Source organism: Saimiri boliviensis, chromosome 20, assembly GCF_048565385.1.
Source record: "Saimiri boliviensis isolate mSaiBol1 chromosome 20, mSaiBol1.pri, whole genome shotgun sequence".
Lineage (NCBI taxonomy): Eukaryota > Metazoa > Chordata > Mammalia > Primates > Cebidae > Saimiri > Saimiri boliviensis.
Window position 1 is genome coordinate 7,898,457 of NC_133468.1, and position 25,691 is coordinate 7,924,147.

The 25,691-nt window shown below is 47.0% G+C and overlaps 1 protein-coding gene and 1 pseudogene across 4 annotated transcripts; both read left to right on the plus strand.

Annotated features, from left to right (window-relative positions):
- Positions 1–2,488: 2,488 nt before the first annotated feature.
- Positions 2,489–3,048, plus strand: LOC101033309 (large ribosomal subunit protein uL11-like; annotated as a pseudogene).
- Positions 3,049–8,306: 5,258 nt separating this feature from the next.
- Positions 8,307–25,656, plus strand: KIAA1191 (KIAA1191 ortholog). Of its 4 annotated transcripts, none has more exons than XM_010346635.3 (9): positions 8,307–8,510; positions 10,222–10,334; positions 10,581–10,667; positions 14,295–14,473; positions 17,544–17,670; positions 20,849–20,973; positions 23,508–23,614; positions 23,809–23,951; positions 24,063–25,656. In XM_010346635.3, exons 3-9 carry the CDS (start codon positions 10,640–10,642, stop codon positions 24,269–24,271), a joined length of 918 nt encoding a protein of 305 aa, XP_010344937.1. In that variant the 5' UTR covers positions 8,307–8,510; positions 10,222–10,334; positions 10,581–10,639; the 3' UTR covers positions 24,272–25,656. The 4 variants fall into 4 exon arrangements, with proteins under 4 accessions (XP_010344937.1, XP_003936170.1, XP_010344938.1 ...); XM_003936121.4 differs by having other exon boundaries at positions 10,222–10,329; XM_010346636.3 differs by lacking the exon at positions 10,222–10,334.
- The last annotated feature ends 35 nt before the right edge of the window (positions 25,657–25,691 follow it).

Here is a 25,691-nt window from a genome sequence, read left to right on the forward strand (position 1 = left end):
AGTGCTTTGGTGTAGCCTGCGTTCAAACCCAAGCGTTTTGTCTCCTAGGCATCCCTCAAGACCTTGGGGAGGAAATTGAAGCAAGACGCCGGAGATTACACGGCTGTGGGGTGGCAGAGGCAGGAATAGAACCCAGGTTCCTGACTCCCCGCCGCCTCTAGCCTCCTTTCGCTGCCTCCTGGCCCCCGGGGGTTTTGCTGTCTGGGGCTCCTGATCAGGCTGGATTAAGCAGTGTCAGGAGTTCAGAATGTTTAGAGCTGACTGCCTTGTTACATAGGTCCGCCCAGTGACTGCCAAGGCTTCCAGGTGTGTAGCACGAGGAGGAAGAACAGGAGAAATGCCCCGAGTACAGCAGTCGGGTTCTTTTGGCTCTCTGGAGGGGCTCTCCATGTACAGCTGTAGGGTACCTGGGTCAAGAGATCGCCTATGGCTCTCAGGACCCAACAGAGCTACCGCTTCCCTTGTACATTGTCTCAACTCTTCACCTCTTTTTAGTTCCCGAGCCCTCTGTATCTCTGGGTCCCAGCCCCTTTCCTCCTGATTTGGCCCCCTTTCCCTTTGGCTACATATCTATGCTCCTCTCCTCCCAGATAGTGATGTTTTTAGCTATATCTTATTTCTTCCGGCACTGGTTCTTTTGAAAAATTTATTTCTGGCTCGGGGCAGTTGCTCATGCCTGTAATCCCAGCAGTTTGGGAGGCCAAGGCGGGTGGATCATCTGAGGTCAGGAGTTTGAGACAAGCCCGGACAACATGATGACATCCCATCTCTACTATTGTTACAAAAATTAGCCTGGCGTAGTGGTGGGCGCCTGTAATCCCAGCTACTGTACTAGGGAGGCTGAGGCAGGACAATGGCTTGAACTCCGGAGGCGGACGTTGCAGTGAGACAAGATCGCGCCATTGCACTCCAGCCTGGGCGACAAGAGTGAAACTCCCTCTCAAAAAAAAGAAAGAAAATGAAAAATTTTATTTATGTATTAACACTTTTGGAGGACGGTGCACTTATTTGGAAGGCTATGTCTGGAGGCAGGAGAAGGATATGGGGAGAGTAGCACAGGGAAGAAAGAAACGAGGTCACTGTCAGGGTGCACCACAAGGGCTCTGCTGTGGACCTTCTGGGCCGAACCCCACTGGGACCTCTAAGGGCACTAAATGCCTCTCAGAAGGAAGAGAGGTTGGAGCATTTAGTACCGGCTCCTGCTTCCTATTGGTTAATGGTTGCCCCTGGTGTGTGTATTGACATTGATTTCAGGATGTGGTTTCATTGTTAGCCACTCCATGCCATTTTGTACAGGGGAGGGGACTAACTTATAAATAAATAAATTTGCCCACTTCCCCTTCTCACTCCTTACCTCCCATCCTGCCCCCTGCTCTTTTCTAGCAGCCCACACACTATACTCCGATTCCTTCCATTTCAGAAAACTGGCCTCTCTGGTGATTACCTCTTGTTCTTATCCATTTCAGCCCCAGTTCTGAATAATTTGTGCTTCATATGCCTTGCCCCATTGACCCAAGGAAACTGTTTTCACTAACTCTGTCCCCAACAAATCCCTTGTTGGAAAACCCATCCAGAACAAATTAACCCTTATCTTGCTGGAACTCCTGGAACTATTTAACATTGCTAAATGTTATAGGATAATAAGTAACACTTCTTCTCCCCAAGTTTAGAACTAATTGAGAAGACGCAGGAGACAGCCAAATGGAGAGAAAAATGTCACCTGCTGACGCTACGGAGCCAGACCCCACCCCAGGAAGCAGGGAGCATCCTGAGCTGCTTTTTGCAGATGGGCAGGGCTGGGAGGGGAGCTCAGAAGCAGCCAGTTTGAGCATGCCTCCTGCCTTCTAAAATCCCCATCCAAATAAATCAAGCCTGTGGGGGACAGTGAGTGAGGGTTGAGGAGAGAACCCAAGAGTATGACTCCAGTGCTGGGGTTCAAACTGGTTCAAGACTGTTAGGGAGTTGTGAAATTAATTTAGGGGTTGCTACTACAACTTTAAATTAGAAAATGAAATAGAAGTCTGGACACTGTGTGTCACGCCTGTAATCCCAACACTTTGGGAGTCTGAGCTGGGTGGATTGCTTGAGGCCAGGAGTTTGAGACCAGCCTGGCCAATATGGTGAAACCTCATCTCTACTAAAAATACAAAAATTAGCCGACTACACACACCTGTAATCCTAGTTACTCGGAAGGCTGAAGCATGATAATCTCTTGAACCTGAGAGGCAGAGGTTGAAGTGATTCAAGATCGTGGCACTGCACTCCAGCCTGGGCAACAGAGTGAGGCTCTGTCTCAAAGAAAGAAAAAAGAATAGAATGGAAAACATCAGCATTTTATGAATTTTGTGAATGTGTGGTTTGTACTAGGGCACCACGTAAAAAAAGTATTTCTTACTTTGGGATGTGGTAATAAAAAATAGTTTGAAAGTCCCCTTTTTGGCTCTCAGCTCAGAGGAGGCCAAGGTGCAACTTTCTTTGGTTGTCCTGAATCCGGGTTCATCCAACGCCAGCCGCCTCCACCACATTGCTGAAGTTCGATGTGAGCGAGATCAAAGTTGTATACCTGAGATGCACTGAGGGTGAAGTCGGTGCCATGTCTGTGCTGACCCCCAAGATTGGCCCCCTGAGTCTGTCTCCAAAAAGGGTTGGGGATGACATTGCCAAGGCAACGAGTGACTGGAAGGGCCTGAGGATTATAGTGAAACTGACCATTCAGAATAGACAGGCCCAGACTGAGGTGGTGCCTTCTGCCTCTACCCTGATCATCAAAGCCCTCAAGGAACCACCGATAGACAGAAAAAAACCAGAATAACCACAGTGGGACTATCACTTTTGATGAGATCATCAACATTGCTCAACAGGTGCAGCACTGATCTTCAGCCAGCGAACTCTCTGGAACTGTTAAGGAGATCCTGGGAACTTCCCAGTCTGTGGACTGTAATGTTGATGGCCTCCACCCTCAAGACATCATAGATGACATCAACAGTGGTGCTGTGGAATGCCCAGGTTGTTAAGAAGCATAAAGGAAAATATTTCAATAAAGGATCATTTGACAACTGGTGGGGAAAAAGAAGTCCCTATTCTAGCGTAAGTAGAATACACTACGAGGAAACTGGAGTCAGGGAAGGTGTGCAGGCCCCCTCCCCACCTACAAACCCTGATCAGTTCCTTTGCTTGAAACTTGTTTTTAACACCTGTATACCTGGGGAGCTTCTAGATGGCTTTCAACTCCTGGTGGAGGCAGCAACTCAGTCCTTGAGGGATCAGATCATTGGCAAGACAGGAGCCCAAGGCCTCCAAAAAGAAAAATTTAGCTCTGGTGAATTTATCCAGTACTTTGCCGTCAGAAATTAAAAAGCAAGCCAGGTGTGTGGTGGCATGGGCCTGTAGTCACAGCTACTCAGGAAGCTGAGCAGGGAAGATTGCTTGAGCCTAGGACTGGGCAACATAGTCCCTTAAAGAAAAACAGGCCTGGCCAGGTGTGGTGGCTCACACCTGTAATCCCAGAACTTTGGGAGGTTGAGGCGGGCAGATCACCTGTGGTCAGGAGTTTGAGACCAGCCTGGCCAACATGGTGAAATCCCATCTCTATTGAAAATACAAAAATTAGCCGGGCATGGTGGTGTACATCTGTAATCTCAGCCACTTGGGAGGTTGAGGAAGAATTGCCTGAACCCGGGAGGTGGAGGTCGCAGTGAGCTGAGATCTTGCCACTGCACTCCAGCCTGGGTGATGGGAGCGAGACTCCATCTCAAAAAAAAAAAAAAAGAGAAAGAATAACAGGCCAAACTTAGCCTGTAGTGCCAGTGAGTTAGGAGGCTGAGGTGAGAAGATCGTTTGAGGCCAGGAGTTTGAGAGCAGCTTAGGCAACATAAGGAAACATGCTGTTTCTACAAAAAATAAAAAATTAGCTGGGTGTGGTGGTGTGTACCTGTAATTATAGCTACTGGGGAGGTTAAGGCAGGAAGATTGCTGGAGCACAGAGGTTAGAAGCTGCAGCGAGTTTATGCCATTGTACTCCAGCCTGGGTGACAGAATGAGATCTTGTCTCTAAAAAAGAGAGAGAGAAACAATCCTCACAGGGATTTAATCTTGGCATTAATGTACATTTTATGTCATTTCATTTCATTTCATTTCTTTATTTTTTATTTTTTCATTTTATGTCATTTCAAAGAAAAGCACCTTGATCCCTTAAGAACTGAAGGCTTAGGGCCGGGCGCGGTGGCTCAAGCCTGTAATCCCAGCACGTTGGGAGGCGGAGGCGGGTGGATCACGAGGTCAAGAGATCAAGACCATCCTGGTCAACATGGTGAAACCCCGTCTCTACTAAAAATACAAAAAGTTAGCTGGGCATGGTGGCGTGTGCCTGTAATCCCAGCTACTCAGGAGGCTGAGGCAGGAGAATTGCCTGAACCCAGGAGGCGGAGGTTGCGGTGAGCCGAGACCGCGCCATTGCACTTCAGCCTGGGTAACAAGAGCAAAACTCCGTCTCAAAAAAAAAAAAAAAAAAAAAAAAAAAAAAAAAAAAAAAAAAGAACTGAAGGCTTGGCCGGGCGCGGTGGCTCACGCCTGTAATCCCAGCACTTTGGGAGGCTGAGGCGGGTGGATCATGAGGTCCAGAGATAGAGACCATCCTGGCCAACATGGTGAAACCCCATCTCTACTAAAAATACAAAAACTAAGCCGGGCGCGGTGGCTCAAGCCTGTAATCCCAGCACTTTGGGAGGCTGAGGCGGGTGGATCACAAGGTCAAGAGATTGAGACCATCCCGGTCAACACGGTGAAACCCCGTCTCTACTAAAAATACTAAAAATTAGCTGGGCATGGTGGCGCGTGCCTGTAATCCCAGCTACTCAGGAGGCTGAGGCAGGAGAATTGCCTGAACCCAGGAGGCGGAGGTTGCGGTGAGCCGAGATCGTGCCATTGCACTCCAGACTGGGCAATGAGAGCGAAACTCCGTCTCAAAAAAAAAAAAAAAAAAATACAAAAACTAGCTGGGTGTGGTGGCGTGTGCCTGTAGTCCCAGCTACTTGGGAAGCTGAGGGAGGAGAATTGCTTGAACCTGGGAGGTGGACGTTGCAATGAGCTGAGATCGCACCACTGCACTCCAGCCTGGGGCCTGGACTGTGTCTCAGAAAAAAAAAAACAAAAAAGTACTGAAGGCTCCTCAGGGTCTAATTTGGAGACCTCGAGGTCTAATTTGGCCTTGTGTCACCTTTCCTGCCTCCTGAGTGAGTAACCATCCTCGTATTTCTCAGCTGGAGTCTTGTCACCCTGTCTCTCTGTCCCCTTACCTTTTCTTTTCTTTTCTTTTTTTGAGATGGAGTCTGTCCCTCAGGCTGGAGTGCAGTGGCACAATCTCGGCTGCAACCTCAAGTGACTCTCCTACCTCAGCCTCCTGAGTAGCTGAGATTGCAGGAGTGTGCCACCACACCCAGTTTATTTTTGTATTTTTAGTAGAGACAGTATTTTGCTGTGTTGGCCAGACTGGTCTCGAACTCCTGGCCTCAGGTGATCCACCTGCCTCTGTCTTCCAAAGTGCTAGGATAACAGGTGTGAGCCATTGTGCTGGCTAGGCGGGACCCTTCTTAAGTCTTGTGATTCAGTTGTGACTTAACCCTCCCTAGCTGGTATAGGAAGCCTAAGAAACTAAACCATTTAGCAAAACAGTTTACTTGAAGAAGGTTTGCATGGGAGACTAGGCATTAAAATAATTAGTTCCTCCTTGGTCTGGGTGCGGTGGCACACAACTGTAATCCCAGCACTTTGGGAGGCTGATAGGCGGATCACTTGAGGCTAGGAGTTTGAGAATAGCCTGGCTAACATGGCGAAATCCCATCTCTACAAAAATTAGCCGGGCCTGGTGGCACATGCCTGTAATCTCAGTGACTCAGAGGCTGAGGCAGAAGAATTGCTTGAATCTGGGAGGCAGAGGTTGCAGTGAGCCGAGATTGTGCCACTGTACTCCAGCATAGGCAACAGAGTGAGACTGCGTCTAAAAAAAAAAAAAAAAAAAAAAAAAAAGAATTAGCTTCTCCTGAAAAATAACACCCATGTAGAGGGGAAAACACACAAAATTGCTAAGATTGAAACTTTACAGTTAAGCTGGGTGTGGTGGCACATGCCTGTAATCTTACCACTTTGGGAGGCCGAGGTAGGGGGATCACTTGAGCCCAGGAGTTTTCTTTTCTTTTCTTTTTTTTTTTTGAGACGGAGTTTCGCTCTTGTTACCCAGGCTGGAGTGCAATGGCGCGATCTTGGCTCACCGCAACCTCCGCCTCCTGGGTTCAGGCAATTCTCCTGCCTCAGCCTCCTGAGTAGCTGGGATTACAGGCACGTGCCACCATGCCCAGCTAATTTTTTGTATTTTTAGTAGAGACGGGGTTTCACCATGTTGACCAGGATGGTCTCGATCTCTCGACCTCGTGATCCACCCGCCTCGGCCTCCCAAAGTGCTGGGATTACAGGCTTGAGCCACCGCGCCTGGCCGAGCCCAGGAGTTTTCGACTAGCTTGGGCAACATGGCAAAATGCCAACTCTACAAAAAGAAAAGTTGGGCATGGTGGAGTACACTTGTAATTTCAGCTACTTGAGAGGCTGAGGTGGGAGGATTGCTTGAGCCTGGGAGGTCAAGGCTTCAGTGAGCCATGATTGTGTCACTGAATTCCAGCCTGGGCAACAGAGTGAGACCCTGTCTCAAAAAAAAAAAAAAAAAAAAAAAAAAAAAAAAGTGTACATAGGTGCTATCCACCAAGACCATGACAGCTTCAGACATTGGTACCACAAATATCAGGGATAAAGGCTTTTTTTTTTTTTTTTTTTTTTTCTTGAGACGGAGTTACTCTGTAGCTCAGGCTGGAGTGCAATAGTGTGATCTCAGCTCACTGCCGCCTCCACCTGCCTGGTTTGTGATTCTCCTGCTTCAGCCTCCCAAGTAGCTGGGATTACAGGCGTCCGCCACCGTACCTGGCTGATTTTGTATTTTTAGTAGAGACACCGTTTCGCCATGCTGTCTAGGCTGGTCTCAAACTCCTGACTTCAGATGATCCACCCACCTCAGCCTCTCAAAGTGTTGGGATTACAGGCGTGAGCCACGGTGCCCAGACAAAGTTGTTTTAATCAGAGTCAGTAACTTCCAGGAAAGTCTTAAATTTTCATATATTTGTGGCTAAGAAATAAATGAGATGATCCCACCTTATGATCCATATAAAAGTGCAAGGTGCTATTTCTTCCTTTTCTTACTGAGATGTGATATACATTCCTTACTGTGGTGGATAAGGAGCAAGGTGCCAGCTTTGCTTCCACAGAAGTTAAAAATATGGCATATTTTAAAAGCTCGAAATTAACAAAAGTACACCTTTAACACACATACACACACACACACACACACACACATACACATACAAAATCATGCTGCAGTATAATTGTGCTATTCATAAGCTAATTATATAATTCATTAAAGACTTCAATTTGTTGTACACTCAAGCACCCTGGTCTGGAAACAGCTTAAACCGTTTAAAGTTGTATTAGCAAGGCCTCTCAGTTCTGCCAGCGTGCCTGGACGCCTCAAATGCTGAAATCTAAACGTGGCATCCACCCCTCACTACCACTCATAGTCCTGAGATGGGTCTTGATGGCAAGCTTTGGACTGGGGTAGAAATGTGGATAGATTTTTGCAACTTCTGCTTTAACTTCGTTGCTTTTTCTTCTCTGTGAACCCTTTAGGAATAAGAGAAGTCTTCCTTCAGGATGTGACTGACGCCTTAGCTGGTGCCCCTAAGCCTCACTTTCCTTAGTGTAATAGAGAAATGATATTAGGATCGCCTTTCCTAGGGGAGGCAGGTGAGGTCGGTTCCCCTTTTTCTTCAGTTACTAGTTTGGACCCTGCCTATCCCCGCTGTTTTTGGAAGACAGTCCATGCTCACTACACCGCTTATTAATCAAAGTGACTTTTCATCTCTCCCAGTCTCAGCTTCACCTCCGTGAAGTGGGAAAAATAGGATGACAAGTGCTGGCACTTGGCAGCCCTTTTTGAGCCTCGAGGGATTAGGTTTGTGGGTGTCATTTTACTATGCCATCTCTATCTTCCCTTAGCTTGTCACGGACCCAGGCACAGCACAGGGCCAGAGGAAGGAAGTGGTGGTGAAGGGTGGGTGTTTCCTTTCGGGGCTGGAGGATTCCACACTGAGAGCTGCGGCTAGGCAACCCGCTGGGTAGCGAAGGGCGTGAGGTTTCGTGATGGTGGACTACAACTCCCAGCATGCCCGGAGAGCATGTGGGCCAAGTCTCGCGCGAGATTCCGCGGTCTCCGGAGGCTTTAACACAAGGGCTGCCTGCCTGCCCGGCGGGCAGTGCTTCGCGGTAGGTCGTGGAGACCTTCTCTGTCGCCGCCGCTCTCACCATGGCTTGGGTCCAGACTGCGCCACAGCGTCTTGGGAGTCGTGGGCCCTCGGAACCTTTTTAGTGCCGGATTCCGGGCCGCAAGCAGCCCCGCGGCAGCAGGATAACAGGTGAACTGATGGCGGGCTTGGGCCCTCCCTAGGGCTGCGTTCTCTGCGGATCGGGAGGGACGCTTCCGGCGAGGCCGGGTCTCGGGGCCCCTCCAAGCCGTTCCCCTCTCCCCTACCCCTTACCCCTTCAGCCCGGCTTCGAGCTTGGCCGGGCTTCCCCCTGGTTCCGCTGTCTGGGGTCCCCGTAATGGGGCTTCATTCCGGGGATACCCTGCAGCTCCCATACGGGCTTCCCCTCCGCTTCCTGGGACCAGCCCAGCCCGCCGCCTGTCCTCAGCCTCATCTCCCAAGCCCTCGCCTTGCCCCATCCTCGGGAGCCTCAGGCTAGGGTCCTGGCCCTAATCTTGGCCTGGAAGGGTGGGAAAAGCAGCCGGCCTTTCATATCCTGGCGGCACCGTCTTGTATCTTGTGAAGTAGAGGCAGAGGAGGGTGAGCTGGGGGTGGGGGCGCAGGGAAAGGGGAAAGGTAAGGGGATATGTCTGGGGCGGGAATGCTCTCTGGTTAGGGAGGATTGCTGAACTCAGCCTTCGCGACGTTCTTAGTGAACTGTCAATAACTGGTTTGCTCCCTCTGAGCCCTTTCAGAATAGAGGGACAGTACAGCAAGCTGAAAAATAGTAAAATAACTTTCTCAGGGCCCTCGTTTTAACTCCCCTGTAAACTGGGCATGAAACTACCTGCCTTGCAGATGGGCCCTTATCTGTGACGGGGGACAAATTTACTTAACTTTTGTGATTTTTAGTTTCCTTCTTATTTTTAAAATTTAAGGGCCGGGCGCGGTGGCTCAAGCCTGTAATCCCAGCGCTTTGGGAGGCCGAGGCGGGTGGATCACGAGGTCAAGAGATCGAGACCATCCTGGTCAACATGGTGAAACCCCGTCGCTACCAAAAATACGAAAAATTAGCCGGGCATGGTGGCGCGTGCCTGTAATCCCAGCTACTCAGGAGGCTGAAGCAGGAGAATTGCCTGAACCCAGGAGGCGGAGGTTGCGGTGAGCCGAGATCACACCATTGCACTCCAGCCTGGGTGACAAGAGCGAAACTCCGTCTCAAAAAAAAAAAAAAAAAAAAAAAAAAAATTAAAATTTTTTATTTTTGGGACTGAGTCTCACTCTGTCGCCCAGGCTGGAGTGCAGTGGCGTAATCTTTTTTTTTTTTTTTTTTTTTTCTTTTTTTGAGACGGAGTTTCGCTCTTGTTACCCAGGCTGGAGTGCAATGGTGTGATCTCGGGCTCACCGCAACCTCCGCCTCCCGGGTGCAAGCGATTCTCCTGCCCCAGCCTTTCCAGTAACTGGGATTACAGGCGCCCGCCACCACACCCAGCTAATTTTTGTATTTTTAGTAGAGACGGGGTTTCACCGTGTTGGCCAGGCTAGTCTTGAACTCCTGACCTCAAGTGATCTGCCCTCCTGGGTCCAGTTTCCTTCTCTTTAAATTTCGGCTATCCTTCAAGTAAGAGATAGCTTTAAAAAAAAAAAAAAAAATTAGGATTGGGATAAATAATGTCTGCAAGGAATGAAAGACAAGATAAACGCTATAAATAGTTTATAGTGTTAGCAATAAAGAGTGAATTTTCCTATTGTGGTATCTGGCCGCTTGCTGTGAGTTAAGAAAATGAAATGAGCGTAATAGCCCTTGGAAAGTTGTTGTGGAGAATAAACAAGTGTCAGACTCTGATGGGCTGTTCCAATGCTGGCTGTTTGTTGTTATTAGAACCTCTGGATGGACTCTTCCTGGGAAGCTTTGCTAATTTGCAGCAGCTCGACCATGTTCCTCATTAACATCTGTCTGTCAGCTTAGTCGTCACATCATTTCACCGTGGTAAGGTGACTTTTTCACCATGTATGGTGTCTTAGCTCTGTCATCTCACAGGTGTTCAGATCAGCCACGGCAGTGGTGAGACCTTTGAATTTTTCCTTTTTTTCATTGGCATATTTGTCACCCATTGGCTCTTGTATGTGTGTTTCAACCTTGTAAACAATCCATAAAATTCTTTGTGCCTGTCGGAAGAACAGCATTTGCGCTATTCTTTGGTGTTCACCATAAGAAAATGCCCTTTGTTATTTTATTAGGTGGCAGGGGCTCAGCTCGGAATTCTATATAGAAAAAGCAACTGGATCCCAGTCTTTCAATGGCTTCAAGACAACCAGAAGTGCCTGGTAAACCTAATTCTTTTTGGTAAAATCGTGTTTTGCCCTTATTAATGTTTTAAGCTAGACAGAAACCATTTTATCTGAATTACATATTTATTTAATGGTTAATCTCTGCCACTAGGTGAGTATTGAGACTTAATAGATTGGCTTATTTTATTATTTTATTTTTTTTTGAGATGGAGTCTTGCTCTGTCGCCCAGGCTGGAGTGCAGTGGCATGATCCAGCTCTAATTTTGTATTTTTAGTAGAGGTGGGATTTCACCATATTGGCCAGGCTGGTCTCGAATGCCTGACCTTGTAATCTGCCTGCCTCAGCCTCCCAAAGTGCTGGGATTACAGGTGTGAGACACTGAGTCTGGCCAGTTTTATTTTATTTTTGAGACGGAGTCTCACTTTGTTGCCCAGGCTGGAATCCAGCGGTGCGATCTCAGCTCACTGCAACTTCTGCCTCTCGAGCTCAAGTGATTCTCCTGCCTCAGCCTCCTGAGTAGCTGGGGTTGCAGGTATCTGCCACCACACCAGCTAATTTTTATATTTTTAATATAGATGGGGGTTTCTCCGTGTTGGTCAGGCTGGTCACGAACTGCTGACCTCAGGTGATCCACTCTCCTCAGCCTCCCAAAGTACTGGGATTATAGGCATGAGCCACAGTGCCCAGCCTTAGATTGGCATCATTTAAATATTTTATTAGCAACTCAGCCGTAGTATGAAACTTTAACCTAACTTAAAGAGAACAGCCACTTCATTTAAGGGTATTATGGTAAATTTATTACTTTACTACAGTTATCAAATAAGGATTCAGAATAAGTTGTGCAGTTCTTGTAGTATGTACCAAAGTGATTAAACTCACCTTTTTGGTGGTGGTGGGGAGGTGAGATGGAAGTCTTGGTAAAAAGGCATCAGCCTGTTTAAATGGCAGATTGAACTTAATCATGAAAATGCTCACAGCCACACTTAATGAGTCAATTTCTGGGTTACTGACACCATCAATCACTCCTTGAATTGTTTCATGAGTAGGGAAAGTGAGTTTTAATTAAATTTGAATCACTCGATTTCTGATTCTTAGTAAAGTATTATGATAAAGAAAGATGATGGTTCCTATCTCTTAGGGTTGTGAAAGATTAAATAAAATATGTAAAAATGGGAGTTAAAAATTAATGATAAATATGCGTTTACTACCCAGAATGCATTTGGTCTCTTTTTATAGGAACATATTTTCTATTAAGTATTAGCCAACTTTATTACTTTTAGGATGGCAGTTCAGTGGGAGTCTAAGATGTTTTTGAAATTGCTTCCCAAATAGGTGGATTAATAGAAGTCTCCTGTATTCCCTAATGTAGATCTATCGCCAGTCTTAACATCATCAGCTCTGTTTTAGTTTGTCTTTCATTGTTGCTGTGATTACCATAAACTCTATGTAGCCATCATTAGCCATAGGGTTGTGCCTATTTGGCGAATGCTTTGTAGTGTGTTGCATGCAGTGTGCGCGCACTGGCTTGGGTCTGTGTTCCAGTTCCCAGCGCACTCTTTCCAGCTGGGTGATATTGGGCAAGTTGATCACAACAATGGGAAATTGGAAAATGGGAAGAACATCTGCTTAATGAGGATTAGATAAGATGAGGGATATAATTGTCTAGCCAGGAGGAAGACTTAATAATTTTTTTTTTTTTTTGAGATGGAGTTTCACTCTTGTTACCCAGGCTGGAGTGCAATGGCGCGATCTCGGCTCACCGCAACCTCCACCTCCTGGGTTCAGGCAATTCTCCTGCCTCAGCCTCCTGAGTAGCTGGGATTACAGGCACACGCCACCATGCCCAGCTAATGTTTTGTATTTTTAGTAGAGACGGGGTTTCACCATGTTGACCAGGATGGTCTCGATCTCTTGACCTCGTGATCCACCCGCCTCAGCCTCCCAAAGTGCTGGGATTACAGGCGTGAGCCACCGCGCCCGGCCGACTGACTTAATAATTATTATTTGCTTGTGTGTTTGAGATGTTATGCACATACCATAAAATTCACCCACTGAAAGTGAACGATATTGTGATTTTTAGTATATTCACAGGGTTGCGCAAACAACACTACAACCTAATTACAGCATATTTTCTTTGCTTTTCTTTTTTGAGATGGAGTTTCACTCTGTTGCCCAGGTTGGAATGCAGTGGCATGGTCTCAGCTCACTGCAACTTCTGCCTCCCAGGTTTAAGCAATTCTCCTGCCTCAGCCTCTCAAGTAGCTGGTACTATAGGCACATGCCACCACGCTTGGCTAATTTTCTGTATTTTGAGTAGAGATGGGATTTGGAACTTCTGACCTCAGGGGATCTGCCCACTCAGCCTCCCAAAGTGCTGGGATTATAGGCGTGAGCCACCACACCTGGCCAAATTACAGTATGTCCTCCAAAGGAAAACCTCACACTATTAGCAGTCATATCCTCATTCCTCGCCCCGAGCAACCACTAATCCTCTTTTTATTTCTATGCTTTTGTTAATTATTATTGGTAGCAATAGTAATAATAATGGTAGCTGCTTGGTCCCCTTGCCATTTATATGAAATCTGTTGTGGTTTTGGACTTATTGTCAGGCAGGTTGATGTCTTAGTATGGTTATGTGATTTTAGCAACAGGAAAATTTCACCTTTAGGCTCTGGATATTAGTTCTGATATGGAAGGATTAGCAAACCAAACACAATGAACTTGGCTCCCTGGCCTGGCACAGCTGAGAGTGCCCTTGAATGGGGTGGCTGCATCACAACCGGACATGCTGGGGATCAGTCCCAATAGACAGGAATGGCAGGATCAGCTGGTGGTGGTTTTCGAGACTGGTTGTCAATAATTTCTATGATGGAAAGTGACTCTGTTGTTTAAATAAGTCATACAGAATATTTGAAACTACAGATGATGCCAGACATCATTTTTTATAGTTCCTTTGTTTTCTTTGGTGAGGAAAGGAAGGTAGAGGAGTCACAGACTTTGGCTGAGCCTCAGGTGGCCGTTTTTGAATGAACTTGGGCTGCTCACTTTACTCCTAGGCCCTAGTTTCCTCATCTATGAAATGGGAATGAGAACTCTTTATCCTCTGTCATTTCATGTCCTCAGTCTTACATGAATTGAGAGCCTTGGTATTACAGTAGAGGGTGGCTTCTGTGGCATAAAGGACACAGCTTTGAAATCAGATAGTTTTTGGGGTTTGATTCCAAATTGTACTTTGAAGTTGTGGCCAAGTACATTTAAATGGAACTTCAGGTTTCCTAATCCATGAAAATTAGCAGGACGTGGTGGCACATGCCTATAAGAATCCCAGCTACTCACTAGACTGAGGCACTTGAGCCCAGGAGGTTGAGCCTGCAGTGAGCCGTGATCGTGCTGCCGCACTCCAGCCTGGGCAACATAGGCTGTTTCTCTAAACAAATAAAAAAAAGGATGAGGATGCCCGAGTGGGTAAGTGGACCGTCCAAAGTGTCAGGCATAGAGGAAGGAATCGGCCTTTCCTGGCTGGGATTAGCTGCTCCAGAACAAACTATTTTTGCTCTATCTGAGAACAAGAGTATTTCAGAACTTTACTTCCTGCAGATTAATTTAAAGCTACTAGTATGTCCAGTTGCTGAACCTGTCTTGACAGGTGTCTCTGTTCTTAGCTCTTGAGGCTAGTGGGCCTCTAGGCAAGATGTCCCTGCCCATCGGGATATACCGCCGGGCACTCAGCTATGATGATACCCTCGAGGACCCTGCGCCCATGACTCCTCCTCCATCGGACATGGGCAGTGTCCCCTGGAAGCCAGTGATTCCAGAGCGCAAGTATCAGCACCTCGCCAAGGTATCTGACCCTGCTGGCCACTTCCGGCAAATGCAACCCCTTTGTCCTTCCTCTGCTCCAGAAGCCTTCAGCGGCTCTCTGTGCCCATCGAATCGGGCGGCAACTACCCTCTGTATATGTTTTCTGTGCCTCAGTTATAGTTGATGTCTTTTTTGCTTTTTAAAAAATTTCATTTATTTCATTAAAAAAAATTCAGTAGCTTTAGGGTTACCCGTGGTTTTGTTCACATGGATGAATTGTATAGTGGTGAAGTCTGGGCTTTTAGTACACCTGTCACGTGAATAGTGTACACTGTACCCAGTAGATGGTTTTTAAAATTAATTCCCCTTCCTTCTCTTTCTTTCTTTTTTTTTTTTGAGATGGAGTCTTGCTCTGTCGCCAGGCTGGAGTGCAATGGCACAATCTCGGCTCACTGCAACCTCTGCCTCCCAGGTTCAAGTGATTCTCCTGCCTCAGCCTCTCGAGTAGCTGGGACTATAGGCGCCTGCCACCATGCCTGGCTAATTTTTTGTATTTCAGTAGAGATGGGGTTTCACCATGTTGGCCAGGATGGTCTTGATTTCCTGACCTCGTGATCCGCCTGCCTTGGCCTCCCAAAGTGCTGGGATGACAGGCATGAGCCACCACGCCTGGCCAGGTTTTTTTTCTTTTTAATTCAAAACTAGAATGGCCTTGTCTGCCCCGACCCGTCCAGATTCCCCTTCCCGTTCCCTGCAGGGCTAAATCCAGGTTCAGCCACGTTCCATGTGATCTAAGTCCTGCCTGCCTCTCCCCAGCTCTCCTACCCAGTGCTTGAACCTACAGTTCTTGCACTTCGCAGCATGTTTTCTGCCTTTCAGTTTTTGGCTCACACTGCCCTGATGGTTTAGGATATTTACCATCCGCATCCTGTTCTCTCACCCCTTCTCCCACTGCATTTGCCTGAAAAATGGTCTCCTTAAAGTCTAAACTCAAGAGACTCTTCTGTGACAGTTTTTCGGACATCTCCATCCTCCTGATAAGGCCGTCACCTCTCCCTTTGAGCTCTCCACGGTATCATGGTCCCTGTCACCATCCCTGCATTGCTTTCTCACCCTCCATTCGCTTCCTGAGGACAGGGGCCGTGACTAGGTTTGTATATCTGCAGGATCCAGCAGAGGGCCTGGCAGAGATTCCCCAGAGATGTTCATTTTGTGATTGGGGAGAAATTGGCCCTTTCTTGAACACGTGCTGCGTCTCTCCTCATGCTGTTTCTCCAGCCACAGCTTCATTTTCCCATGGCCGTCCTCTGTAACTGTCTCCTTCCCAAGGCCCTTCCTAATACACCTCACAGTCCTCTGTGCAGTCTAGTTTTGTAGGTTTACGTTTTTAGAGCCTGTGCTTCCTGACCTCAGGGACATTTCTCACCTCTGACTCTCCAGCCACCAATAATACAAAAAATGTTACACTGTTGCCTGGATAAAGTGCGCCTGCCAAGTTCACACAGGGTGTTTACCCTGTATCTCCAGTTTCTCTGAACTTTGAGCCATATGATAGCTCAGGGCCTGACAGGCAGTACACACAGGAAGGGTCCACTGAAACAGACCTTGGTGTGAATCCCAAGTGGTCTGTCCTGGCAACGCCTTGGGCGCACAACTTTACCCGGAGCCCCAGTGTCTCCCTTTAAGAGTTGGGAATACCTTATGTTGTAGAGGTGTTTTGGGGATTAAATAAAGGGGATGCAAAGGCTTGTCACTTTCTCTTTGTAGAGCCATATTTGATTCTTTCTAATGAGTGGCTTTTTTCCCCACCCTCCAATATACTGTCAAGGCAGAGAGCTCCTTTCTAGGAAAGTGCCCCCTACAGCTCTGGGGGATATTCCCTGTATCAATTATCTACTGAAATCCGACCAGTCACTTATTTAGAGAGAGTATTCCATGTAACGAGTAGCAAAAGTACAAGGAGCAAAGGCCTGATGCAGCTTGCCTGCAGCGTCAGAGCAGTGGGCGTTAGGTCCAGAGCAGGAGGTGAGAGGGCTTCTGGCGGCGCTTCCCAGGCCACATACCCTGCTGATGGCTCCACAGGGCAAGGGATAAGCAGGCTTCCAGGTTTCTGTGGGGCCTCAGCCGGAACAGCTGACAACTTGGAACAGCTGCTCTAAAGGAGGCCTCTGCTTGACTCAATGCATGCAGTCTTTCATTCGCCCTAACTCTTCCCATGTTAGGAATCAACCATCTTCCCAGTAAGGAAACATAGGCTCCAGTTTTACTCAAGGTCACAGCTTAAAGGTATAAATGCTGTTTTGTAGTAAGCATACAACATTTTCAGTACTTTTTATCTGTCCCCGCTTTTCAACCATCTTATCAGTTCTTCCAGATAAGCACAGAATAAAGAGTAAGCCTTATTCTCTCCTCCCTACTAGGCTTGAGCAAGGTATCAGGTGTTTCAATTGCAGAAGGTGGCGGCTCCCAGCTCTTGCATGTTAACAATTAGGAGCTAAGTAGATTTTTAAATTTGTTTCAAAAGACCATTACTTGAAACTTGGGAGCAGTGGTCCTCAAGTTGTGGTCTTGGGTTCTGCAGCATCAGCATCACCTGGGAATTCATTAGAAACAAATTCTTGAACTCCACCCCAGAATAACCGGGACCTACTGAATCAAACTCTGAGGTGGAGCCCGGCAGCCTGTTTAACAACCCTCCAGGTGATTCTGATGTTTGGCACAGGGTGAGAAACACTTAGCCAGTGCTCTCGTTAATTACGACCTAGCACAGTGCCCGCTGTGTGGTCACTGCTTCGTAATAGGCTTTTCTTCTGCATTGGCATAGTACTATAGTGTATTGGAAGGTCGTAGTCTGGGGTGGTAGTGGACCTCAGAGCTTCAGATTCTGGCTTTCCCACTTTTATCAATGTGAACTATTCGCATGATGTCTTTGTTGTCACTATGGATAATACCTGTTTAGCTGGATGGAGATGACCAAATCCTCCCTTCAACTATTTCCTCACTTAACCAGATTCATGTGATTTCAGTAACATCCTCCCCAGAGGAGTGAGTTTAGGTGTGTGACTCCTCTGCCCTGCTTAAGTGCTCTGTGCTGTACCTCTCTTGAACAGGTGGAGGAAGGAGAGGCCAGTCTACCCTCCCCTGCCGTGACGCTGTCATCAGCCACTGACAGTGTGGACAAGGTCCCAGTGGTGAAGGCTAAGGCTACCCATGTCATCATGAATTCTCTGATCACAAGTAAGCACTCTTCACCCTCTGCGTAGAGTGCCACTGGGGCGGGGGAGAGTTGAGGCTCCCTACAAGCCGACTAGAAGATTCTCCAACGTACCCACCTTGCCTTGTCCCAACAAATGTCAGTTCGGCGGCTGAGTCCTGTCAGTATTGAGGCTCCATTTATTAGGTGGAGGATTTGCCAGATGTTAAGCGTCTCATCTGATTTACGTGCATTCCTGCTGCTTTGTTGATTCAATCTCATTTTGTCCTAGATCTGTCACTGTGGACTTGGGCAAGTTACTTAACTATGGAGACTGTTTGCCCCGCTCTAAAATCGGGAATTTAACTGGCAGGTTGAGGTTGAGGTGAGGATTGGACGGCCCAGTGCTCGGTGGCTGGCAGCTGCTGTTGTTACTGTTTCAAGCTCTGCTGGAGAAGGCAAAACATTGAGGCATTTTCATGCCCCAGATTTTTGTTTTTTAATTAAACAGCTCAAAGTTGGTCTACCAGGAAGAGGACCAGCTCCACTTAGTGCCTTTCGTCTTAAGAATGTATGATTGGTCGTCCCAATGAACGCTGATAGGAGCGCTTGCATTTTTTTTTAACCTTATAACACGTTAGCTAAACTTCTTCATTCTGGAGGGTTTCTCAGGTTGCTGTGGGAAGTTAACAATGAGATGCATGGCTCTGCTTGTCAGCAGCAGTGCCTCTGCCGGGGCAAGGTACATAGAGGTTCTCCTTGGGTGACTCATTTTTGAAGTCAGAAGCCCTTGTTTATCTTCTCCAGGAGGGCATCAGTTTGTCTTGCACAATTCCTAGTGAATTCACCAAGAACCAAAAGTCCAAACTCTTACTTTGGTTTTTTCTCTCTCTCTTTTTTTTCTTTTTTTTGAGATAGAGTCTCACTTTGTCCCCCAGGCTGGAGTGCATTGGCCTGGTGTCTGCACTTTGCAACCTCTGCCTCGGGGTTCAAGCGATTCTCCTGCCTTAGCCTCCCAAGTAGCTGGGACTACAGGTGTGTGCCATCACCCCTGACTAATTTTTGTATTAGGAGAGATGGGGTTTCACTATGTTGGCCAGGCTGATCTCGAACTCCTGACCTTGTGATCTGGCCACCTTGGCCTCCCAGAGTGCTGGGATCATAGGTGTGAGCCACCGCACCTGGCCTATACTTTGGTTTTCTCTTATTCACACCTGTTGAATCAGCAACACTACTTTTATTTTATAAGCTTGAGAATGTGTTCTAGCCATGTTACAAAACGTAGTCATTGTTCTAAGAAACAAATTTAATTTTAATGAAACTAGTTTACCAACTGGGCATGGTGGCACAGGCCTGTAATCATAGCACTTGAGGAGGCCGAAGCAGGAGAAATGCTTGAGCCCAGGAGTTTGAGAACCAACCTGAGCAACACAGTGAGACCCTGGTGGCGCACACCTGTAGTCCTATCTACACAGGAAGCTGAGGCAGGAGAATCGCTTGAACTGGGGAGGTAGAGGTTGCAGTGAGCTGAGATCATGCCACTGCACTCCAGTTGAGGTGACAGAGTGAGACTCCATCTCAAAAAAAAAAAAAAAAAAAAAATTTGTGGTATTGGTATACTGTAATTCATGAAATCCCTTCTTTTTAGATTTTCAAGTGACTACCTGGTAAGTCTGGAGAATATCCTTATGCATTTAGTTTTTCTTTGCTTCTATTTCTGATGGAAATAGCTCCTTAGAAGAGGAATGACTAAGTTATAAAAGGTGTCTGATATCTGGACTTGTTGTCCACAGCTGCCACAAGCTGTATATGAGTGTATTCTGTAGTTTGTGTACAGATGAAGCAGAAAGTCAGCCGTTACTCATTCCACAGCAGAACTAACTTATTTATTCTGAGATAATCAAGTCAGACTGAAGGAATGTTGAGTATGTCAGCTATGCCAGGCACCAGGATGGGCCATTTCACACAGGAGAAACGTGGAGTCAGTAGACTCTGGCTAATTCAAGGCAGGCTGTTTGAATCTGAATGGTACCCTGGTGCCATCTAGCCTGAATGTGGTCAGTTGTGTGTGGGTGATGAGGGTGGTGCATCTCTCTTCGGAAGTTTTGTATTTGGAGAATTTGTACTGTGTCGGGATATCAGCTGCCTTGTCCATGCTGCATTTCTTTTTTGTGGTTGAGACAGAGTCTGTCGCCCAGGCTGGAGTGCAATGGCACGATCTTGGCTCACTGCAACCTCAGCCTCTCCCAGGTTAAAGTGATTCTTTTGCCTCAGCCTCCCAAATAACTGGGATTACAGGCACACACTGCCACGCTCAGCTAATTTATATATTTTTGGTAGAGATGTGTTTTGCCATCTTGACCAGGCTGGTCTTGAACTCCTGGTCTCAAGTGATTCCATGTTGTATTTCTTTTCTTTTTCTTTTTTTTTGAGATGGAATTTTAGTCTTGGCACTCAGGCTGAAGAACAGTGGTGCAGTCTTGGCTCGCTGTAACCTCTGCCTCCCAGGTTCAAGCGATTCTCATGTCTCAGCCCCCCAAAAGTTGCTAGATTATAGGTGCCTGCTACCATGCATGGCTAATTTTTGTGTATTTGTGTTTTTTTTTTTTTTTTTTTGAGACAGAGTTTCGCTCTTGTTGCCCAGGCTGGAGTGCAATGGCATGATCTCGGCTCATCACAACCTCCAATTCCTGGGTTCAAGCAATTCTCCTGCCCTAGCCACCCAAGTAGCTGGGATTACAGGCATGTGCCATCATGCCCAGCTGATTTTGTATTTTTCATAGAGATGAGATTTCTCCATGTTGGTCAAGCTGGTCTCAAACTCCTGACCTCAGGTGATCCGCCCACCTCGGCCTCCCAAAAGTGCTGGGATTACAGGCATGAGCCACTGCCCCCGGCCCCATGTTGCATTTCTCGATACAAAGAAAGTGTCACCATGTATAATTAAGAGGAGTGTGCGAGTATTGACCTCAGGGTTCTTCAGCTATCCCTTTAGGAGTAACCTCTTCAGCTTGGTGTAAGGGAAGGCTTCCTTCTGGCTAGAGAACCTTTGTGTGAGGTTCCGAATTACTGCCCCGGTGCCTCTCTGGGGGAACTCTCCTCTCCTTTGGATTGTCATTGTGGTCTTTTGCTTCTGGGGAGAACAGCAGATATCCATGTTGTCTTCCCTGTTTTGTGATGGGAGAGGGGAATGGGCATGACTGTCATCTCCTCTGTTCCCAGAACAGACCCAGGAAAGCATTCAGCATTTTGGGCGACAGGCAGGGCTGAGAGATGCTGGCTACACACCCCACAAGGGCCTCACCACCGAGGAGACCAAGTACCTTCGAGTGGCAGAAGCACTCCACGTAAGCTCTTAGGAACTTTCGAAAAACAAAACCTTCAGTGTTCATGGCTTGAAATGTGGCTGTGGTTTCGAAGTTACCAGCTCAGTTAGTTGGGGGCATGGAGTTAGTCTCGCTCCAGAGCTCTTAGCCTTGAGGTTTTTGCTTATCCACCTATACAGTGGGGGTGTCAGTTTTGCTGCTTCCGGTTAGCAGGATCAAGTGAGAGTCTCAGCTTACATACACGTGTGAGCACTTTATGAACCATAAAGCAAATGTGGCGTATCTTGGGGAGAACTGGGCGGCCTCAACAGAGGTAACAGTTTAACTGGAAAGGAACATCCTGCTCTGCATTTAATTCTTAAGAAGTTAAAATCAAATATGGAGCTGGAATGTTTTTGCTATTTTCATTTCTATAAATGAAGAATTTTGGTAAGGGTTAATTTAGTGATAGCCAGATATTTGAATAAGTAGTTTCAAATGACCTTCTGTCAGAGAAGGCCGCTCATACCGGACGGTGCTGTGTGATGCGGGAAGCACTGGCATTCATTTCATCCTCACGGTCACCTTTTGGGGCCGATGCTCTTCTCCATATTTTGTAAATGAGGAGATTGGGATTCAAGGTCATCTGTTCAGCCACTCATAGAACCCGAACCCAAGTCTCCTGATTTCTTACTTCCTGTGGGCTTTTTCCTCCTTATTCCAAAGCAGCTTGGAAATCTGGCTTCTGAAGGGGCTCATAAGGGAGTCGGGGGCAGATTGTGAAGGGACACAATTACAGTTAAGAAACTTGGGCTGGCTTATGTAGGCAAGGGTGAGTCAGAATCCAGGCTTGACCCAAGCTTTAAGAGTTCTGGGCCGGGCGCGGTGGCTCAAGCCTGTAATCCCAGCACTTCGGGAGGCCGAGGCGGGTGGATCACAAGGTCGAGAGATCGAGACCATCCTGGTCAACATGGTGAAACCCCGTCTCTACTAAAAATACAAAAAATTAGCTGGGTATGGTGGCGCGTGCCTGTAATCCCAGCTACTCAGGAGGCTGAGGCAGGAGAATTGCCTGAACCCAGGAGGCGGAGGTTGCGGTGAGCCGAGATCGCGCCATTGCACTCTAGCCTGGGTAACGAGCGAAACTCGGTCTCAAAAAAAAAAAAAAAAAAGAGTTCTGAACAGGGTATTTATGATGAGGGCATGTGAGGAAAGCACAAGAGGCAGGAAAGGATCATGGTGTACAGTATATGGAAGGAGGAATAACACGGATCTGGTGGTCTGTGGGTGGGGATGTAAAACATTGTGGCCTGTTTGCAGTCACCTGGGCTGGAGTGCTGCGTTGAGATCTTGGCTAACTGCAACCTCTGTCTCCTGGGTTCAAGCGATCCTCCCACCTCAGCCTTCCAAGTAGTTAGGATTACAGGCATGTGCTACCATGCCTGGCTAATTTTTAGTAGAGATGGGGTTTCACCATGTCGGCCAGCCTGGTCTAGAACTCCTGACCTCATGTGACCTACCCGCCTCAGCCTCCCAAGTGCTGGGATTACATGTGTGAGCCACCACGTCTGGCCCTGTTTGCATTTCGTAATGAGCATTCCAGATGATTCTTCTGCAGGCTAGGTTTCAAACTACTGCTATAGGAAATCAGGGTTGGGCTGGTGGCCAGTTTAAGCTTTCTAACAAGACAGATGCTTCCAGAGGGGCACCATTAGCCTTTGACACTTAACTAAACTTTCCAGGATAGGTCAGTGAGAATTCTATTTGAGCAATTCACCTTATATAATGGTAGGATTGACTTTGGTTGACCCGTTTTCTGTGTCTTGCCCGTAAATGCTAGCTGGAACTTACATCTTGTAACAGATTGTCAACTTACATGAATGGATCTGTTGAGTGTTTGAGAAAATTCAAACGTGATCATTGTTTGGAATGCAGCTTGGGCTAAGCAGTGGCAGGCAGGCCTGGAGGGAGGAGACAACATGGGAGCCTTGCTCTAGAAGAGCTGAGATGACCTGTCTCTCCCTGCTAGACTGCGAGTCAGTTGGAGGGATACTCACGGTGCTGAGGGAACCCAGGGTGGCTGACTGTGGGAGGTAAGGAGAGAACGAAGCTTCTTCAGAGGAAGCATTTACCGAAGAGAAGCAGCATGCCTGAGTCTTGGCTTGGAGAGACTGGGAATAGCAGGGCATGTACATGTTAAGAGCAGCAGCGAGACAAGAGCCTAAGCCCGGCTTAAGAGGCTGAGAAGGCTGGCAGCTTGAGTTCTGGCTGTTGCATTTTACTGGCTGGGTGAATGTGGAGAAATTGCTTCACTTTTCTGAAAGTAAAAGTTGTAGTGTAAAGCTTTAAGTACAGGGATATTTGCGATATAGTGCAGAATGAACACATTTTTTAGGGAGATGGAGTTCCATCTAGTATGGCAACAACAAAGGACTGTGTCAGATAATCCAAAATCATTCCGCCTGTAGATGTCTTGTGCCTAAAGCTGGAATGCAAACCAAATTGTTTATACCCAGACGTAGCTGTTTTGAATTTGCTTTCATTTTTAAAGTCTCTCTTCTTACCCATCGGAGCAGAAACTAAAGCTACAGAGTGGAGAGCTAACAAAAGAAGAGAGGCAGCCTGCGTCAGCCCAGTCCACCCCCAGCACCAGTCCTCACTCTTCACCTAAGCAGAGGCCAAGGTGAGCCCTTGCTGTGACCCATCCGAGGACCTCTGTGCTTTAGGAAGGCTAGGGTGGCAGACGAGCTTGTATTTAAGCCTGTGGTTTCTGAGGGAGAAGGGATAGTTCAAATTCTGTTCTTTTGATGTGAGACATTTCTAGGGGTGAAGGAAGAGGTATTTTACTTAGGATATGTTTTATTCTTTCTCTTCCAGGGGCTGGTTCACTTCTGGTTCTTCCACAGCCTTACCTGCCCCAAATCCTAGCACCATGGACTCTGGAAGTGGGGATAAGGACAGAAACTTGTCAGATAAGTGGAGCCTCTTTGGACCGAGATCCCTTCAGAAGTATGATTCTGGTAAGGCAGCGCTTTCAGAACAGAAAGCCGCATGGCAGGCATCTCACCATGTTGTAATTCAGGAGCTGCCTACTGATTTTGAAATCATTTGCACTCTGGTTCACTTCGTAGGAAGTTTTGCCACCCAGGCCTACCGAGGAGCCCAGAAGCCCTCTCCAATGGAACTGATCCGTGCCCAGAGTAACCGAATGGCTGAAGATCCAGCAGCCTTGAAGCCGCCCAAGATGGACATCCCAGTGATGGAAGGAAAGAAACAGCCACCACGGGCCCATAATCTCAAACCCCGTGACTTGAATGTGCTCACACCCACTGGCTTCTAGAGATCTTTCTCTCCAGGGATTCTGGTGAAGAGGGTTTCTTGCACCCCACTCCCCTTTTACCTTGATTCTGACATAGGAAAGATATATTCCGTTCTCTACTAAAAAACTAGCTGGGCGTGATGGTGTGCGCCTTTAGTCCCAGCTACGCGGGAGGCTGAGACACAAGAATTGCTTGAACCCTAGGAGGTGGAGGTTGCAGTGAGCCAAGATCATGCCATTGCACTCCAGCCTGGGCCATAGAGTGAGACTCCATCTCAAAAAAATAAAAATAAAAAATAATGTAAAAAACCTGTTAAACTGAGGCTAGAGCTGGAGACATAATTGGTTTTTGAGAAACATTAGTACAAAGCTTGCCCTTGTATGGAAGAAGCCATTTTGTATTGCTTTAAAGTTAGACTAAATATTCTCAGCAGTGGTCAGTGGGGACCTCATTACCTGTTTTTTCATCCTTTACCCTAGGTAAGAACTTTGATCACTGCTTATTAGGTAAAGAATCAAAGCCCAGGCTTCTTGATTCCTTTATCACTATCCACGTGAGCATTGACAAGTCATAGCGTAGAGTTGCTCACTGCTTTGCTGAGATGACTCTGGCCCTGTTGATGGCTGGTGCTGTGCTCCAGTCTTACCAGTTAGGGGACCCAAGATTTGTTTGGGACCTGGGTACAGGTAAAAGCCAGACTTGCCAGGGATCCTTCTTTCTAGGCTGAACCTTGAGTCCCCCTGCTTTTTGGTGGACGTAATGGATCACTATCCTGCAGCCAGTTCTTCATGTGGGGCCTCTCAAGCCAGTGCTGCGGGAGGCGTGCTCCTCTTCCGATGCCATAGGACAAACACTAGTCTACCAGAGCCTTTCTTGCACTTTAAAGTGAGATTAATTTAACTCCAATTAGGTTAAAAACTTGCTAAGAGAGAAAGTTCAGTCTCCTGATTTGGTATAGGTAAACGGACATTAAACTTTTTTTAAAGTAAAGGATATGGTAGGTACAGTTAGATTATATTCTTGAGGTTCATGTGAAGCCAGTGGTGTTACCTTACTTTGATTTCCTTGTTCAGGTCAGGGACTGGAACGTCTGCCGGGTAGGTGAATAAATTCAAAATTTTCTGTGTGGAAGCATTTTTCACCAAAATGAGCCTCATCCCTTTATGCAACACATAACCTTACTGAGGGAGGGAAACAGTGAAACCACCTTTTAATTTCTCCTCACCGTGTACAGGTTCAGTCATTGTCTTGAACACTGTCTCAAATACCTGTTTTTTGTTTTGGATAGTACCTTGTCTGTATAAGAAGCTGACCTTTCCATAGAGAGGCCCTAGAGTCTAATTTATTTGTGTCTTCTAGTATGATCTCTTGTTTTGACAATAAAAATCCTTACTACTTTCTCAAATGTGGCTATTTTTTTTTGTCCTATTAACAATAGTT

Bases quoted from the DNA above. Each gene is read 5' to 3' on its own strand.
- KIAA1191 (XM_010346635.3), top strand. From the start codon at position 10,640: ATGGCTTCAAGACAACCAGAAGTGCCTG. The intron at 23,615-23,808 runs GTGAGCCCTTGC...TTTCTCTTCCAG, and splicing joins TCACCTAAGCAGAGGCCAAG to GGGCTGGTTCACTTCTGGTT. The intron at 23,952-24,062 runs GTAAGGCAGCGC...TTCACTTCGTAG, and splicing joins CCTTCAGAAGTATGATTCTG to GAAGTTTTGCCACCCAGGCC.